Source organism: Trichomycterus rosablanca, chromosome 2, assembly GCF_030014385.1.
Source record: "Trichomycterus rosablanca isolate fTriRos1 chromosome 2, fTriRos1.hap1, whole genome shotgun sequence".
Lineage (NCBI taxonomy): Eukaryota > Metazoa > Chordata > Actinopteri > Siluriformes > Trichomycteridae > Trichomycterus > Trichomycterus rosablanca.
This window is the reverse complement of record NC_085989.1, coordinates 13,818,491-13,838,200: the sequence shown is the minus strand read 5'-3', so window position 1 is coordinate 13,838,200 and position 19,710 is coordinate 13,818,491. Positions and strand designations below refer to the sequence as shown.

Here is a 19,710-nt window from a genome sequence, read left to right as displayed (position 1 = left end):
TTCTGGAGTGAGTTTGCTGCACTGAAAGTAAAGGGGCCGAATAATATTGCACGCCCCACTTTTTAGTTTTTTATTTCTAAAAAAAGTTTAAAATATCCAATAAATTTCGTTCCACTTCACGATTGTGTCCCACTTGTTGTTGATTCTTCACAAAAAATTACAATTTCATATCGTTATGTTTGAAGCCTGCAATGTGGCAAAAGGTTGAAAAGTTCAAGGGGGCTGAATACTTTTGCAAGGCACTGTAATGGTATAACAAGTAAATTGGTAAATCAATTACCAATTTAAAAAGGTCTTAATTACATCATTTTTTATTTTTAATGTAGAACTTTCATAAAAGTAAATAGTGAATACTATCTTTCTTCTAGTTATGGTTTGAGAGTACGCTGTGTTTTGTGCTTTGCTGCTGCTTCTCTCCGGATTTTTTCTTTTTCTTTTTTTCCTGTGTTTTTTCGGCATATTTGTTTCTCTGGTGCTCCGGTTCTCTCTTTTGTTATTTTCTGATTTTGTTACCCTACAACTATACTGATTTCTGGACTCCTGACTGATGAACATTGTTTCAATCCTGGATACCCAACAGCAACACCAGTAGCCAACCACCCAAGCCCTCTAACTCCCATAGCCCATTTTTCGACAACAGCCACAGTGAGTTTTGATAAGATGTTTGTCAGTAATGTTGCTGGCAGTTTATTCACTTCCCTGCACTCGACTCTGCTCGTGATTGCTGGTGTTTGGACTAAGACCTAGGTCTTACCTGAGTAGAGGTGTTTCACTATACATATAAAACTGTGTTGTGATTACTGGCAATATTAATCACATAGGCTGGCAAACATGCCAGTCTGGAATTTTTTGGCATACATCTGGAATCACAATCTTGCTCCTAGAAACAGATCGCTTGCTCGAGGAAGAAACCATAATGTTCTTTGGTCACTCTACACAGTTGATGTCCAGATCTCCAATTCTTCAACCATTTCTACTAGGAACACTGCCAAAATAGGACTTCTGAACACTCGCTCAATCACCAACAAAACATCTATGTTAAATGAATTAATAATCCAAAAGAATCTGGATATGCTATTAATGACTGAAACCTGGAAACAGCCTGGGGACTACTTCCACTTGAACTTGCTTGTGCCAGCTAGATATTATTATTACTTATCTAAGCCACATCTTACAGGGAAAGGAGGAGGTTTAACTATCATAGCAAAATGTAGATCTTTTATGTCACTACTTGTAAATTCTTGGCTTTGAAAATATCTTCCCCACTTTTATTCTCACTAATCTAACGTCCTTCAAAAACTGCTTCTCACTTTCTGTCTAACCTGAGTGAACTGCTTACTATGGCCTTTACCATTTGCCCTACTATTATTCTCCTTTGGTGACTAACATTCACGCATGGTCATATACTTGTTTTGATCTGCTCCTCTGGTCTCAGTTTAGTTTTTGTTAGTGGTTCCTTTGTTGGCTTCACTGACCACAAGCTGGACTTACTATCCATCTGCCACTAAACATGGAACACATCTACTTACATAGGGATGCCCTAAACAAAGTCCATTCTACTTACTACTCAGCCATTACAAAAGGTGGCAGCTCCAGGCAACTTCTTCAGCCTCACAAACTTAAGTTCCACTACTACACAGATGACATACATCTATCAGCCTGAATACAGCTTAAATAACAATCACATACAACTCAATCCTAATAAAACTGAAGTTTTGCTTGTTGGGCCCAAGGCGCTGGTCTCTAACTTTTTTTTCTGTTATTGTGCATGGTGTAGTTGATATGAACACACTAGACACAAAAATTGACAAAGACCACTAACTAAAAAAAGAATAAAAAAGATCCTATGTAGCAAATCATAATGTAATAACTTCATGGTACATGTAATGTAACTGAACATAATGTAATAAAATAAAAGTAATAAATTGCTGATGACATAATAAAATCATCCAATAATGTAATAAGATCCTTGCACATAATGTAATGAGGTATTACATTATAAACTGAGTTACAAAACAATTTAAAATAATGTAATAACTTTAACATATAACATAATAAAACACCTAACTGGCCATTTGAAGTTAATTTAAACAAGAGGTATATTTAGTGGTGTATTGTTTTAACTTTCTGTAAACTAATGACAGACTTAGATGAATTCACTCACTAACAAGAACATTATAAAACTGTGTAGATAAACATTTCTCTTTCAGAACACTACAGACTATTCACCATATTTCTGTACCTGTACTTACAGGTTTAATTAATGTAAAGAAGTATGTTAGCCATAATTTGTGGCAAATACATTTCCCTGATTTCAACAAAATCTTCTGGAGTAGGGCATCAAGTAACAATATTCCCAATTTACTCAATGAATGGGCATATAAATATAAATAAATACAGCTTACAAAATAAAGAAAATTAAATTAATGTTTATTTTAGATGCCCTTCACTTTATACAATCCAAATGTGGTATGTTTGAGAACAACCCAGGTCTTCATCCAATGTCTGTCTTCACCAAAAAGTTTCTTGATTCTTTTAGCAAGACCACTGTGTTTTATATAGCTTCATTATACTGATGCAACAGTCCTCTTTCTTGTTCTTCTTTGGTTTTCATTTCATATACAGTGTATCACAAAAGTGAGTACACCCCTCACATTTCTGCAGATATTTAAGTATATCTTTTCATGGGACAACACTGACAAAATGACACTTTGACACAATGAAAAGTAGTGTGTGCAGCTTATATAACAGTGTAAATTTATTCTTCCCTCAAAATAACTCAATATACAGCCATTAATGTCTAAACCACTGGCAACAAAAGTGAGTACACCCCTTAGTGAAAGTTCCTGAAGTGTCAATATTTTGTGTGGCCACCATTATTTCCCAGAACTGCCTTAACTCTCCTGGGCATGGAGTTTACCAGAGCTTCACAGGTTGCCACTGGAATGCTTTTCCACTCCTCCATGACGACATCACGGAGCTGGCGGATATTCGAGACTTTGCGCTCCTCCACCTTCCGCTTGAGGATGCCCCAAAGATGTTCTATTGGGTTTAGGTCTGGAGACATGCTTGGCCAGTCCATCACCTTTACCCTCAGCCTCTTCAATAAAGCAGTGGTCGTCTTAGAGGTGTGTTTGGGGTCATTATCATGCTGGAACACTGCCCTGCGACCCAGTTTCCGGAGGGAGGGGATCATGCTCTGCTCAGTATTTCACAGTACATATTGGAGTTCATGTGTCCCTCAATGAAATGTAACTCCCCAACACCTGCTGCACTCATGCAGCCCCAGACCATGGCATTCCCACCACCATGCTTGACTGTAGGCATGACACACTTATCTTTATACTCCTCACCTGATTGCCGCCACACATGCTTGAGACCATCTGAACCAAACAAATTAATCTTGGTCTCATCAGACCATAGGACATGGTTCCAGTTATCCATGTCCTTTGTTGACATGTCTTCAGCAAACTGTTTGCGGGCTTTCTTGTGTAGAGACTTCAGAAGAGGCTTCCTTCTGGGGTGACAGCCATGCAGACCAATTTAATGTAGTGTGCGGCGTATGGTCTGAGCACTGACAGGCTGACCCCCCACCTTTTCAATCTCTGCAGCAATGCTGACAGCACTTCTGCGCCTATCTTTCAAAAACAGCAGTTGGATGTGACGCTGAGCACGTGCACTCAGCTTCTTTGGATGACCAACGCGAGGTCTGTTCTGAGTGGACCCTGCTCTTTTAAAACGCTGGATGATCTTGGCCACTGTGCTGCAGCTCAGTTTCAGGGTGTTGGCAATCTTCTTGTAGCCTTGGCCATCTTCATGTAGTGCAACAATTCGTCTTTTAAGATCCTCAGAGAGTTCTTTGCCATGAGGTGCCATGTTGGAACTTTCATTGACCAGTATGAGAGAGTGTGAGAGCTGTACTACTAAATTGAACACACCTGCTCCCTATGCACACCTGAGACCTAGTAACACTAACAAATCACATGACATTTTGGAGGGAAAATGACAAGCAGTGCTCAATTTGGACATTTAGGGGTGTAGTCTCTTAGGGGTGTACTCACTTTTGTTGCCGGTGGTTTAGACATTAATGGCTGTATATTGAGTTATTTTGAGGGAAGAATAAATTTACACTGTTATATAAGCTGCACACAGACTACTTTTCATTGTGTCAAAGTGTCATTTTGTCAGTGTTGTCCCATGAAAAGATATACTTAAATATCTGCAGAAATGTGAGGGGTGTACTCACTTTTGTGATACACTGTATATCAGTGTTTGCAATATATATCCTGTTTGGCTTGCCATAATATATACATATATGTATATGTACATATTTATATACACTGCCTGGCCAAAAAAAAGGTCACACACTCTAATATTTCGTTGGACCGCCTTTAGCTTTGATTACGGCACGCATGCGCTGTAGTATCACAAGCTTCTGCAATGTCACAACATTTATTTCTGTCCAGAGTTGCATTCATTTTTCCCCAAGATCTTGTATTGATGATGGGAGATTTGGACCACTGCGCAAAGTTTTCTCCAGCACATCCCAAAGATTCTCAATGGGGTTCAGGTCTGGATTCTGTGGTGGCCAATCCATGTGTGAAAATGATGTCTCATGCTCCCTGAACCACTCTTTCACAATTTGAGCCCGATTAATCCTGGCATTGTCATCTTGGAATATGCCCGTGCCATCAGGGAAGAAAAAATCCATTGGTGGAATAACCTGGTCGTTATATTCAGGTATATTCAGGTAGTCAGCTGACCTCATTCTTTGGGCACATAACATTGCTGAACCTAGACCTGACCAACTGCAGCAACCCCAGATCATAGCACTGCCCCCACAGGCTTGTATGGTAGGCACTAGGCATGAGGGGTGCATCACTTCAGCCGCCTCTCTTCTTACCCTGATGCGCCATCACTCTGGAACAGGGTAAATCTGGACTCATCAGACCACATGACCTTCTTCCATTGCTCCAGAGTCCAATCTTTATGCTCCCTAGCAAATTGAAGCTGTTTTTGCCGGTTAGCCTCACTGACAAGGGGTTTTCTTAAGGCTACACAGCTGTTTAGTCCCAATCCCTTGAGTTCGCTTCGCATTGTGCATGTGGAAATGCTCTTACTGTCACTATTAAACATATCTCTGAGTTCTACAGTAGTTTTTCTATGATTTGATTTCACCAAACGTGATCGCCGATCACGATCATTCAAGAGGTGGTTTTAATATTATGGCTGAGCAGTGTATATGCATATGTGCAGAAGTTAAAGTGAAAGCTCTCTGAATAGGTGAGTTCCTAGCATACACATGTCCATACTGAGACTAAAGTGAATAACTGAGAACAGCATGTTTATAGGTATGGTATGGTATATTCTCAACTACTTTATTTAACCCTTAGAGTTACACTAACTAACATTCATTAAACCATTATTATTATTATTATTAAACCATACACCATGATTGATCCCTATTTAAGAGGAGAGCTGGAGGACAGAGTTGGAGATTATTTTCCCGGTAACTCAGTCTGTTAGTATTGGCTTGTTCCCTTTTGTTATTACTTTGTTCATTTGCTTGTCTGACTCCGTTTGTCCATCCGTCCGTCAGCCATTTCCTTTGTAAGCTCTGTCTTGTTCTGGTTTGTTTGTTTAGTCCTGTTTCGTCTTGTTAGTCCTGTTTAGTCTTGTTGAGTCTGTTTACCCTGTTTAGTGTGTTTAGCATTTAGCCTTTTGTTTGTTTTGACCTCTGTTTGTTAGCCTCAACCTTTGTGTGTTTAGCCTGTTCAGTCTTGTTTAGCTTTTGTTAGTTCATGTTTAGCGTTTAGCTAAACTAGACCCAAAACAGGAATCAAGAATACTTATTAGCAGTCGCTCAGGTGGCGCAGCGGTAAAAAGACATGCTGCAACCAGAGCTGGATTCTGAGTACTTCGTATTGAATCCAGCTCTGCCTTAGTGGTTCGAGGCTGAGTGGCTGTTTGAGCAACGATTGGCCGGTTGCTCAGTTGGGGGGTGGGACAAAGAACCGGATGTGGGTCTCTCTTTGTCAGAGTGCAATTACGACCTCTGCCGGCTGATTAGAGGCGCCTGCACAGAGATGAAGAAGAGTGCCCTTAGGGTGTGTCTCTCCGCATGCAACGCTAGGTGGCGCCAAATGTGTCAGTGGCAAAAATGCATCCAGCTGCTGCCCATGTTTCGGAGGGGATATGGGTTAGCTTCGATCTCCTCGGTCAGGGCCGAACCGGCATAGACAGAGAGGAAGCACGATGCAAAGTGAACAATTGGATGCGCTAAAGGAAAAAAATTTAAAAAAAAAAAAAAAAAAAAAAAAAAAAAAAAAGGATACTTCTTAGCAAGGACCATGACAGGATAACTCACAAACCAGCTTTCATGAATACACTCTCTAGCTTATTATGACAATCACAGTCTCAGATTCACCTTCACATACAATTACAATTTCAATGACAAGCATTATCTCAAACATTATGGCAATAACATCACAAGTACAATCAGGATCAGGGAATTTCTTAATTTACCACAGCTTTGACAGCTATTAATGCTTTAGTAATGCTATATGTTGTTTGGATTAGGTGGTAAAAAAGCATAGTGTGGTAGTAAAGGAGGTGTGCTTTTACTAGCAACACATTATCATTTGCAGAGCATGCTTGTGGCTTGCACACACACAATCATCTGACTCGCTTACTTTCTTAACCGCTTATCCAATTAGGGTCGGCTTTTCAATGGGCGCAAGGCACACAGTAACACCCTGGACGGGGTGCCAGTCCATCACAGGGCAGACACACATACACACATACACACACATACACACACCCATTCACCTACAGGGCAATTCAGTGTCTCCAATTAACCTGACTGCATGTTTTTGGACTGTGGGAGGAAACCGGAGGTCCTGGAGAAAACCCATGCAGACACGGGGAGAACATGCAAACTCCACGCAGAAAGGACCCGGACCACCCCGCCTGGGGATCGAATCCAGGACCTTCTTGCTGTGAGGCGACAGTGCTACCCACCGAGCCACTGTGCTGCCCCACCCAATCATCTGTCTAAGCAAAAGTAATTACATCCCCACCAAAAACATGATGGCACACACAATATCACATATCTCATAAAAAGTATACTCTGTCTACTGCAACCACACTAACTAGAGGAGTGTGATTGTAGCTCAGCAGTGGTGAGATATGTGATATTGTGTGTGCAAGTCGATATCTCAAATTCACATTCACACTAACTAGAGAGGTGCATTTTCTGAAGAATATCCAAGTGTGATTTGCAGCTCAGCCATGGTATTCACACTATTGTTCTGTATTAGCAGCCGTTCACCAGTCATTCCTGTTTTTATGCCGCCTTTTTTGTCCCAATCACCTCCATTCATTTCTTGAAAGGGACATCAATCTACTGTACTTCTGCTCAACCGATTGACACAGTTTTGTATATACTATGTCGAACTCTGAATAACTGATTCTTTACTCTTTCTTCTTCTTACTATTATTAATATATTATTATTATCATTATTTTTTTTTCCTCTGATAAAACTAAACGCACAGACAAAACCGTAAGTCTTACGGACATGAGACTTGGTCAACAAGTAGTAATTCCATTCGCTACTCGGGAGCCCGAGCTCAGCTCGACTGGCCTGATGGTATTATCAAAAAAATTTAAAAAAATGTGGTTGTCAGATGCCAATTAAAAACATGGGTGTAGAAGCCCCTTAGCCAGCAATTACAGCTGCAAATCTTGGATATGTCTGTGTAATAATAATAATATAATAAAATATTTCTTTTATTTCCTATCAGGCCCCTCCTGTTAATGACTATTTACCTATGACATGTCCCAACATCCTCTATTTCGTACTAACTCATACATAACATGAATTAATTCCTGCAGCACAAAACAAGAATTAGGCATTCAAGTTACAAAAGGTTATATACTCTTAAATGTATACATCTATTCCTTATTCTTTATCAATTTAAGCTTTTTACACAGTATTTTTAAAAAACAATGTGAAACATGCAAAGCAAATAAGAACCTGTATGTGTGATGGAGATTCATGATTTTGTCCTCCAGTTCCTTGGTCTGGTTGGGGATGAGTCTGAACTCACTGGCGTAGTCTGTGCCATGGACCTCTGGGTCATACTCACCCAGTTCAGACTGTAGTGCATAAGAGCCCAGCAGGGTTAAAGTAACGAAGGAGCAGGGCAAACGACCACTCATTATGTCTTGGCGTAGCTGGAGACACAAGTAGTACCTGTACACCAGCAGGAAAAACATACAAATAAAAAAAGTAAGGCACCTAACCTGCTACTCTGCAGCAAAAATAAATAGTTAGTTCCATCTCCAGCCTTTTACCAGTAAAAGTTAAAAATAAGTAAAAAAAAAAACAATGCTGTATACACTCATACCTGCAACACATTTCAAAACAGTTGGGACAGGGCAATTTAGGGTTATTAATGGGGTAAAAAAAAAATATATAATAATTATGTGATTTCAAACAGGCAATGTTAACAAGTGATTGTAATTATGGTGTGGAACATGGCCTGAAGTCTTTGAGGAGCAAAGATGGGCAGAGGATCTCCAGTTTGTCAACAAATAAGTAAGAAATAAGTGTTAAGAACAATGACGCTTAAGGAAAGATTGGAAATCTTCCTCCAAAGTGCATACTATCATCAAACAATTCAAGGAATCTGGAGGAACTTCAGTGCATTAAGGGCAAGGTTACAAGGCTAAGCTGAACATCAATAGCTGATATAACCACATGGGCAAGAAATTTCTTTGGCAAACTTTAGTCAGACAATACAATACAGAGTTACATTCACAAATGCCACCCAAAACTACTCTGCAAAAAAGAAGTCCTATGTTAACCATGTCCAGAAGTGTCAAGTTCTCTGGGCTCAATGGTGTCTAGGATAGACCATCACAAACATGTATCAGACAAACCAGTATTTTTTATCTTTTCTGAAAGAAATGTACGCCATGCACTCAAAAAAAACGGACAAGACTCTTATCAGCAACACATCCAAAAGCCAGGATCTGTCACTGCCTTTGGCAAATAGAAGAATTTTTCCCACAGCATGTGTCTACAATTGGATCACTGTCTGCCAAACCAATTTCAATTTATGTAAGTGTTAATTTGAGATACCCTGTATAGAAACATTCCCATCTGGATCTAATAAATAAGGGGCAGTTCACTGTCACATCAATCATGTTTGCCTTTGCCGCTCAGGTGGCACAGCAGTAAAATACGCTAGCACATCAGAGCTGGGATTTCGAATACATCGTATCGAATATCAGCTCTGCCCTCCAGTTGGGCTGGGCGGCTATATGAACAACGTTTGGCTGTTGTTCATCCAAGGTGGGCGCCGGATAGGGACCTCATAATTGATGCAATTATGACCTCTTCTGGCTGATTGATGGCGTCTGCACAGAGTAGAGGAATAATGCTGATCAGGGCGTGTCGCTCTGTGCACAGGGCTGATCGTACATGAACTCGCCTCATGCAGGTGAAAAGATGCAGTCGGCGGAGGGGGCATGTGTCGGTTCGCTCTCCTCAATCGGGGCAGGGGTCAGCACCAGTAGAGAGGAAGCATATTGCAACTGGGTAAAAATTGGATGTGCTGACAGGTATTTACTCTGCTGGTCTTCATTGCAAAAAAGTGTATTTTACTTGTTTGGTCTACTCCTTCTTCTTGAGAAGTTAACCTTTGACTTACATCAAAGGACTGAGAAGTTCTGGCAAATATGGTTTCCTCTTTGGAATTACATTGGCAATCTTTTCTAATTAGGGTTTAATTATTTTATTTATATGGGTTTTTCTTGTTCTCCTTTGTTGTTCCTCTATAAATATCTATTGTACATTTTATTGTTGTCCATTATATTCTATGGCTGTACAATTATTCTTACATTAGCCAATTGGGACTCTTTCTCCCTGTTCCTTCATCCGGAGGAAATTGTATCCGCAAATGTGCATAGGTGAGTTATTTGACATGTGTCTTAATAAAAAGTTAATAACAAAAAAAATTGGACGAGCTAAAAATCAGGAGAAAAAGGGAGAAAATGAATTAAAAAAAAAAAAAAAAATCATGTTTGCCTTCTTGTCCACAACATATTATCAGCATAACAATTTCAATTAAAAGTTGAATCATTTTAAATATGTAGGCAAAACTTTTGGTTGTCTGTTTGGCTGCCTAATGCCAAATAATCACCTAAAGGAAAGTCTCGGTGTACAGTGGTACCTTGTAACTCGACGTCCCCTAAACACGAAAGCCTTAAACTCAACGGAAAAGCCCAAAAGCTATTTTGTCACTTCTCATGTAAATGCGCCTTTACTGCACGGAATACGGTATTTCAAGCATCTCCACGTTTAAGAAGTGTAAGGAAACAATAAAGAAGTAAAAGTAAAGTGCAGGTTTTATTGTATTTTTATATTGATTTTTAACAATTTTTCAAATGTATTTTAGTATTTTTATATTATACTTGTGTTATTTTTTTAGTGAATAAGTGTCAAAAACAACCCAATTATTTAACATTAGCCTAAAATATATGCAGTTCCATGAGACCATGGAATGCATTAACAGGTTTCCCATACATTCTTATGGGAAAAATATCTTGAAACTCAGCGCCTTTAAAAAAAATTTTTTGTAAAAAAAAAGCCTTATAAAAGCCTTTTATGTTAATTTTTATTTAACGCTATTTCGTGATTGTCAGGTTCAGCTGCGTTGAAAAGCTAAGGGAGTCTCTATAATAGTGCATGAAGCCAGGTTATAGTTATGTATTACCTAGTGACATGTACCATTCACTACAACTGTATTAACTGTATTATGGGTACAGTAAATTATATATTCTGTAAAAAATTCTAAAAATGATAAAGGTAAATTTTAATATAATAAGCAATGTAGTTACCTAGTGACATGTACCTAAACTACAGAAAAAGCACTACAGAATGGGTACAGTAATAAAGAATAACAAGTAAAAAAAGTAACAAAAATGGAGAAACTTACATTTTCATTTAATGAAGGTTGTAGTAGTTACCTAGGTTATATGAGAATTTGCGTTTCTCCATTTTTGTTAATTTTCTTTATATTTCATTCTTTACTACTATACCCGTGCTGTAGTACATTGTAAGACTTTTATTATGTAATGCAGTTGTAGTAAGTGGTGCAAGTGACTTGGACCTACTACAACCTTCATTATATACATATCGTCATAACACAGTAACATTGTGTTTAAACTGTAGAGATAACACGGGTCTTTTCCAGTTTGCGTCGTGAGTTACAAATTACTTGAGCTGCTGCCGCTACATTTTGCGAAATATAGGGTATTTTAAATAATAATTTTCAAAAAGCGTGAGAAATCATCACTTATTCACTTATCAGTTATTAATTGATGCTTTAATATCATCTTTGGTCAGAGTGCATTTGTTTCATCAGGCATCTGCGCGCACGGATACGCATTACAGAAAAAATTAGCAACTTTATTTCAGAGGAATTTGGATCTAAAGCGCATGAACTGTACACGTCGTGGGAACTAGGACTGAAAAGATTTCTCGAGAAACTCGAATAATTCGATTACTAAAAATTATCGATTTTTCGCATCGAGGCATCGTTTAATCCATACAACTATGTACAGCTCACGGTGTTTCACGCTGTGGGCAGGTGACGTGAAGAAGCCGAGGGCTGCATCCGAAATCTCATACTTAAACAGTACTTAACAGGACTTAATCCGGGTACTTTTCACATACAGTTCAGAGAAAATAGCGAGGGGCGAACAGACAATACTGGACAGAGAAAACGACAGAAAGTTCATCTTAGAAGATCATTTTAAGCTGGAAAAAAACGAAAACTCTGACTTTTCTTTGCAACCACCACAGGGTTTTTTGAGGGCTTAAGCAAACACACATGTACACACACACAAACACCAGATCTACCTCATCTAGGAGACACAATCCTGACAGATTTTTTACCTGCCACAAAGCCTCCCAACAAAATATTAATATTCTGCGTGAGCTGTAGCTGAAACTTAGTTCTGAACGTTGCACAAATTAGAGGCAATGTTTATGTATTATTGTTTTATATATATATATATATATATATATATATATATATATATATATATATATATATATATATATATATATATATATATATATATACAGTATATACACAGTGTATCACAAAAGTGAGTACACCCCTCACATTTCTGCAGATATTTAAGTATATCTTTTCATGGGACAACACTGACAAAATGACACTTTCACACAATGAAAAGTAGTCTGTGTGCAGCTTATATAACAGTGTAAATTCATTCTTCCCTCAAAATAACTCAATATACAGCCATTAATGTCTAAACCACCGGCAACAAAAGTGAGTACACCCCTAAGAGACTACACCCCTAAATGTCCAAATTGAGCACTGCTTGTCATTTTCCCTCCAAAATGTCATGTGATTTGTTAGTGTTACTAGGTCTCAGGTGTGCATAGGGAGCAGGTGTGTTCAATTTAGTAGTACAGCTCTCACACTCTCACATACTGGTCACTGAAAGTTCCAACATGGCACCTCATGGCAAAGAACTCTCTGAGGATCTTAAAAGACGAATTGTTGCGCTACATGAAGATGGCCAAGGCTACAAGAAGATTGCCAACACCCTGAAACTGAGCTGCAGCACAGTGGCCAAGATCATCCAGCGTTTTAAAAGAGCAGGGTCCACTCAGAACAGACCTCGCGTTGGTCGTCCAAAGAAGCTGAGTGCACGTGCTCAGCGTCACATCCAACTGCTGTCTTTGAAAGATAGGCGCAGGAGTGCTGTCAGCATTGCTGCAGAGATTGAAAAGGTGGGGGGTCAGCCTGTCAGTGCTCAGACCATACGCCGCACACTACATCAAATTGGTCTGCATGGCTGTCACCCCAGAAGGAAGCCTCTTCTGAAGTCTCTACACAAGAAAGCCCGCAAACAGTTTGCTGAAGACATGTCAACAAAGGACATGGATTACTGGAACCATGTCCTATGGTCTGATGAGACCAAGATTAATTTGTTTGGTTCAGATGGTCTCAAGCATGTGTGGCGGCAATCAGGTGAGGAGTACAAAGATAAGTGTGTCATGCCTACAGTCAAGCATGGTGGTGGGAATGCCATGGTCTGAAGCTGCATGAGTGCAGCAGGTGTTGGGGAGTTACATTTCATTGAGGGACACATGAACTCCAATATGTACTGTGAAATACTGAAGCAGAGCATGATCCCCTCCCTCCGGAAACTGGGTCGCAGGGCAGTGTTCCAGCATGATAATGACCCCAAACACACCTCTAAGACGACCACTGCTTTATTGAAGAGGCTGAGGGTAAAGGTGATGGACTGGCCAAGCATGTCTCCAGACCTAAACCCAATAGAACATCTTTGGGGCATCCTCAAGCGGAAGGTGGAGGAGCGCAAAGTCTCGAATATCCGCCAGCTCCGTGATGTCGTCATGGAGGAGTGGAAAAGCATTCCAGTGGCAACCTGTGAAGCTCTGGTAAACTCCATGCCCAGGAGAGTTAAGGCAGTTCTGGGAAATAATGGTGGCCACACAAAATATTGACACTTCAGGAACTTTCACTAAGGGGTGTACTCACTTTTGTTGCCGGTGGTTTAGACATTAATGGCTGTATATTGAGTTATTTTGAGGGAAGAATAAATTTACACTGTTATATAAGCTGCACACAGACTACTTTTCATTGTGTCAAAGTGTCATTTTGTCAGTGTTGTCCCATGAAAAGATATACTTAAATATCTGCAGAAATGTGAGGGGTGTACTCACTTTTGTGATACACTGTATATATATATATATATATATATATATATATATATAACTCTTTTATAACTGTTTCTTTTTAAATTGTCCTGTATGCAAGTAATAAAAATTTGCAGTTTGTTTTAAGAGACATGTCTTATTTAATCTTATATGTATTTATTTTTGCTCTTTATTAAAGCAAAAGTATTTCTTATGCAATTACTTGAGTAATCGCTGGAATAATCAATAGAATACTCAATTACAAAAATAATCGATAGCTGCAGCCCTAGTGGGAACATTACAAACACTGCTGTTAAATGGATCGCAATGGACTGTATAAAAAACGCTTTAACATAGTTAACGATGTGGGTCGACATGATGTTATACTGTTGCACAGGGGCGTAACTACAGGGGGGCGGGGCAGGTGCAATGGGGTCCATGGCGGGGGGGGGGGGTCCTCCATGACATGAACTCAACCACTCACCTCACTGCCCCCCACATTGGCTGCACTCGCCAGGTCATTATTATTATATTACAATATTTTCGTTAAGTAAAATTAAAATAACTAAAACTGTGCATTAAAAATACCAGAGGCAGGAATTTGGACTTGAAGTCTAACTTCTGAGTGAGTACCTTTAAGTCATTCTGATCAGCTATCAGCATATGCAATTTGTTGAGGGGGCCCAAAACATTTTTTTGCACTGAGGCCCATGAGCTCCTAGTTACGCCACTGAGGTTGCATCTAGAAATGGTTCATATTAATAGCACCTGTTTTCAGTGGCAGGGTTATGAACAGAAAAAGATCCTCACTTTTGTCAGATAATGTGAACAGACGTGTCATTTTGAATAACTGGCTGAAAGATGTGGTAGCTGTAAACAACTCTATATAGGCATTGGCCGGCTTTCTAAAAAATCACATGACAGCCCTAATATACTGTATATATATTAGGGATGTACCGATCCGATCTCAAATCGGAATCAGGCCCGATCAAGGCATTTTTTAACTGATTGGTATCGGCTTTACCCGATCCTAAGCCCGATCCTTCGTTTTACGTCAGCGGTCAAGCAGGTGTCGTAAACGGAGAGTCCAACAGCGAAGTGTAATGTCTGCAATGCGAGCATTTCACGAGGCGGTAGTAGCAGAGCTGTGTTCATTACTGTAGAATTTTACTATTTATATGGTGTGTGAGTCAAGGATCACACCGGTTTACAAAACAATAACTTTTAATCCGAGTATGAAAGGAGCATAATATACAGCACGAGTTACAAGACTGAACGACATCTCAGTATCAGCACAGTACAACACGCCTACAAGTACGGTGGCTCATAACAAACAAACAAGATATAATTTAACCAAACGATCTACCAACTTGATACGGCACCTAAAAAATAAACACTCAGCCGAATACAGCGAGTTTATTATTATGTGATGAGAAGAGGAACCGGCTGTCTGCTAACACGGCAGAGACACTGATTTTCCTCAAAAGGAACCTTTACTTTATTTTGAGTGTTCTAGTTTTACTACTACAATGCTGCACTAAGTTCATTTACTTTTATTTTGTAAAAATAAAAGAACATTAAGCAATAGCTTGGATGCAGGCAATTCTTTTTCCACAGCACTGCAGAGCTATTCAGTTGTTAAACATATACATTGGATTAATTTGAATAACTGTAATGTACTTAAAGTGTGCACTATACACTACAATCAGGGTTAAACGCGTAAGCATTAGCTAAAAAGTTGACATTAACTAGCAAACAGGCAGCATCCACCATACAATCCATAGCAACACTAATAAGAATGACATAAGTTATGATGTTCCGTGATCTAACTACACTGAGACTTTCCTTTAGGTGATTATTTGGCATTAGGCAGCCAAACAGCCTCCTTCAATTAGTCAAGAATTATGTCTAATTGCCCCTTCGCCCCACCCCCTATGCCCCTACGCCCCACCAGCTACAGGTACAAATTAGTGATGGGAATTCCGGCTCTTTTTAGAGAGCTGGTTCTTTTGGCTCGGCTCACTAAAAAGAGCCGGCTCTTTCGGCTCCCAAGTGGCTCCTTAGATTTTTTTGTTGCTTAAATTAATTTATTACCAAATTACATGTAAAATGAATTACTAATGTAAAAACATTGTATCAAATGTTTATTGTTTAAATGGCTTTATTTATATACTCAACATGGAACAGAGTGCTACAACAATAAATTATAAAATACAAGAACAAAGACCCATCTCAATTAGACAAAAAGGTCTGATTGTGTATATTATTTGTAAATTTGCATCTAGAGTGAAACAACACAACATCAACAAAGCATCACTTAACAAATTATATATGAAAATGTGCAAAACAAAAAGAAAAAGCAGCATTCAGGTGACAGTATTTGTATTTAGTGAAAATTAGCATTCAGAAAAACCAAGGAGCTCATCTTTGAAGGATTAATCCTGTTTCTCCTTTCTGTTATGATCTGCCCTGTTTTGGAAAAGATTCTCTCAGGCAGATGTTGGTACAATACACAGTATATGTGCCATCACATGTATAAGATGTGGATAGACTGAACACTTGGTCTCCCACCAGCTCAGTGGGCCTGCACTCCTCTGTAAAAGGGGCTTCTCGTGTCCAAACTTTATTATGTTTCCTGTCACTCATTTTCCTCACCTTTCCAGCGTGTAATGTCTGGCTGTGTAACGCGCTATGTAAAACTTCACCAAGTTCTCTCGCTCTCTCTCCCTCCCTCCTGTTCGTGTGCTCACTGTGTGTGTGTGTGTGTCTGTAACCCCTCCCCTCCTGCTCAGTGTAAACACACCAACGCCGCTACGCATCTTGACCAATCACGTGCGGCTTTAACAGAAAAAAAAAAGAAAAAAAAAACCCAAATCGGCTCCCAATCAGGAGCCGGATCCCGTCGTTCACTTTAAAGAGCTGGCTCTTAGAGCCGGATCGTTCGTGACCGACCCATCACTAGTACAAATCAGTTTTGCAACAAGCCTACTGAGATAAATGTTGCTAAACTCGTGGCGGGCAGATTTGAAACTGTGCTGTAATGTTTTTATTCTCACATCAAAAATACAAGTACAAATGTATTTTTTACAAAGTATAAATTTTTTTTACAGGTACATATTTTTTTTTAAAGGTAAAAATTTTTTTACAGGTATAAATTTTTTTTTGCAGGTGCAGATTTTGTTTTACAGGTACATTTTTTTTTTCACAGATAAAATTTTTTTTTCAGTTACATTTTTTTCCCCCAGGTGCAAAAGCTTTGCTACATATTTACCTCCATATTTTAGAATTTTTCATATTTGGCCCTAGTGCTGGACAATAATTTGATATCGATATACAGTATATCGCGATAGAAAATGTTTCAATAACGGTGATATGATTTTTAAACAAATTCGATCGATATGCATACGTCAGTGCGTGATGACGTACGGCACAGGCACAAAGCCAGTGCTCAGCGTTACCGCTCTGATTACACGCCGCTACAACACGGTGGATATTAGCGGCAAAATGAGTTCAACAGCTGTGAGTGAACGAGCATCCACAGTTAAAAAAGAAGCAGTAGAAATAGTTGATAAAAGAGGAAAGACTAAACTTTTTTTCTGTATTCTTTAAGCACAACATCTGCTGCAGCAAATTCTGCAGCAACTCTTAAGCACTTTTTATATTCTTTATCCTGGTTGAGAACTTTTGTTCGAAAATGTTTACATACAAATAATAATCAGTCCATGTTGTGGATTAAAGTTAGTTAAGACCAGAGGTGGAAAGTAACAAATTACATTTACTCGCGTTACTGTAATTGAGTGTACTTTTTTTTTTTTTTTGTGTACTTATACTTTTTAAAGTAGATTTCACAGCCTGTAATTTTACTTTTACTTAAGTATGTTTTGTATTAAGAATTGTAATTCGCTACATTTTAAATAAGATCCGTTACTGAGTAAAATAATAGACGCTAAAGAAATCGCGTCTGGGAAACTGCTGCAGAGAATTCTGCGACGGGGAGTCGAATCTTTTGTCTCGGTTCCTTTTAAAGAGCCGTATATATACATAACGACTCCCAGAAGCGCGAATCGATTCCTTTATTTCAGTTTAAAGGGCCGTTCAATAGATTCAAATAATTCTACGACACATCACTAGTGGTTATACAGTTTAAAAAAGTTTTATGGGACTAAAATGACACATTACACACCCCTAAATGTTTTAAATGTTGTATCAACATGTTTCTTCTATTATATTTGAATTAAAATGGCATTTAACTTGTAACAACACGAAATAAATGCTTTTATTTTTGCTATTCTTTTTAATAGTTTTTATACTTAGATCACGACAGAAATGTGAAGTCCTAGATCCTAAAACTTGTAAAGTTTTCAGTTTCCTGATTGCATGTGAATCTGTCCTGTTTCTGTCTAATTTTAAGAAATTGTTCTATATTTGTTGTTCTCTCTCATAATTTAGCTAATTTTTAATGAACTGTCTTATGCTGCTCTCTTTGTTTTTATCTTAATTATTCTTGATGTACTATTTTGATTTTGTACTATGATTTGTATGGTGTATGTACGTATTTGTTTTGATTATTTGTCTTATGTAAAGCGTCTTTGAGTATCTTGGAAAGCGCTATATAAATAAAATGTATTATTATTATTATTATTAAAAACAACTATTGTGAGATTTATATCCACTTGTCCTGTTTGCATTACACAGAAGAGACCCTGCTGTTAATAAAGTAATTAAGTAATGTTTACTCTGAGTACATTTTAAATGAGTTACCTTTTACTTGAGTAGATTTTTAGACTAGTAACTTTGCTCGTACTTAAGTAAAAATTCATTAAAGTAATAGTACTTTTACTTGAGTACAATATTTTAGTACTCTTTCCACCTCTGGTTAAGACATATGTTAATATATTATATTATATATTGTCAAAGCTGTTTAATGTTTATGTTTATGTTTATTTGAGAATGATGTCATGTTTTTGTCTGTATACAAATGCTGAATACAAGTAAAAGGTGAAAGCTAATTTATTTGTATTATTATTATTATTATTATTATTATTATTTTTAAAATATTATGTAGTTGTAAAGGGTGAGATTTCATAGACTTTGCAAATACATTTTTCAGAGGTTCGCAGGTACAGCCTTTCAATGTTGGTGTTCCTGGCAGTTTTTCTGACATTTGTATTATTTATATCGATATCGGAATTATATCGTATAGACCGAAATTAGGAGTTATATCGTGATATAAATGCTCGTGATATAGTATGCTCTGGCCAGTTATAAGAAATAACAAGAATAATCCTAGATTTCTTTTTAAAACAGTATCCAAACTATCTGACTGTACTAGCAAAGATTTTCTAAAAATTCTTTAATGACAAGATAGAAAAAAAATAGCACTTTAAATTCAAAGCATGCCACCTTGACATATTAAGCATCAATTCACTTGGAGCAGCATTACTTCTGGTAGTGGTGCATCCAACAATGCTATCCAACTAAATTCCTTTAATCTAATTTTCCAAATTGAGCTAACTTCATTAATTAAGTCATCAAAGTCATTGTCAAGTATACCTTACCAGCCCTTGCTTACCTTAATATATACATCCCTTAGCCTTGGATTTGTACCCAAATATTATAAATGTGCAGTTAATAGACAACTGATTAAAAACCTAATTTTGATCTGCATGTGCTAAACATAGGCTGATTTCGCCAAGATTATAGAAAAAGTCTATAATAGGGTAGTTAAGATCTTTTGATATCATTTGATTTTGTAGATTATAATATTTCATTGGATAGGCTAAAAACATGGCATCAATCTCAATCTGGTGTTCCACAGGGGTCAGTTCTGGGACATCTATTATTTACACACTACATGCTACCATTAGGAAAATTTATTCACAAACATGGCATAAATTCCTCACTGTTATGCAGACGACACACAATTGAATATATCAACCAAAAC

At 38.1% G+C, this 19,710-nt stretch overlaps 1 protein-coding gene across 5 annotated transcripts in view; it reads right to left on the bottom strand.

Annotated features, from left to right (window-relative positions):
• The window catches only part of epb41a (erythrocyte membrane protein band 4.1a), a 130,754-nt gene that overhangs the window by 67,535 nt on the left and 43,509 nt on the right, over nucleotides 1–19,710 (bottom strand). For all 5 annotated transcript variants that reach the window (XM_063011518.1, XM_063011509.1, XM_063011543.1 and 2 more), the window contains exon 7: nucleotides 8,037–8,255. In XM_063011518.1, coding sequence (XP_062867588.1) covers nucleotides 8,037–8,255 — 219 coding nt within the window. The remainder of the gene's footprint in view (nucleotides 1–8,036; nucleotides 8,256–19,710) is intronic.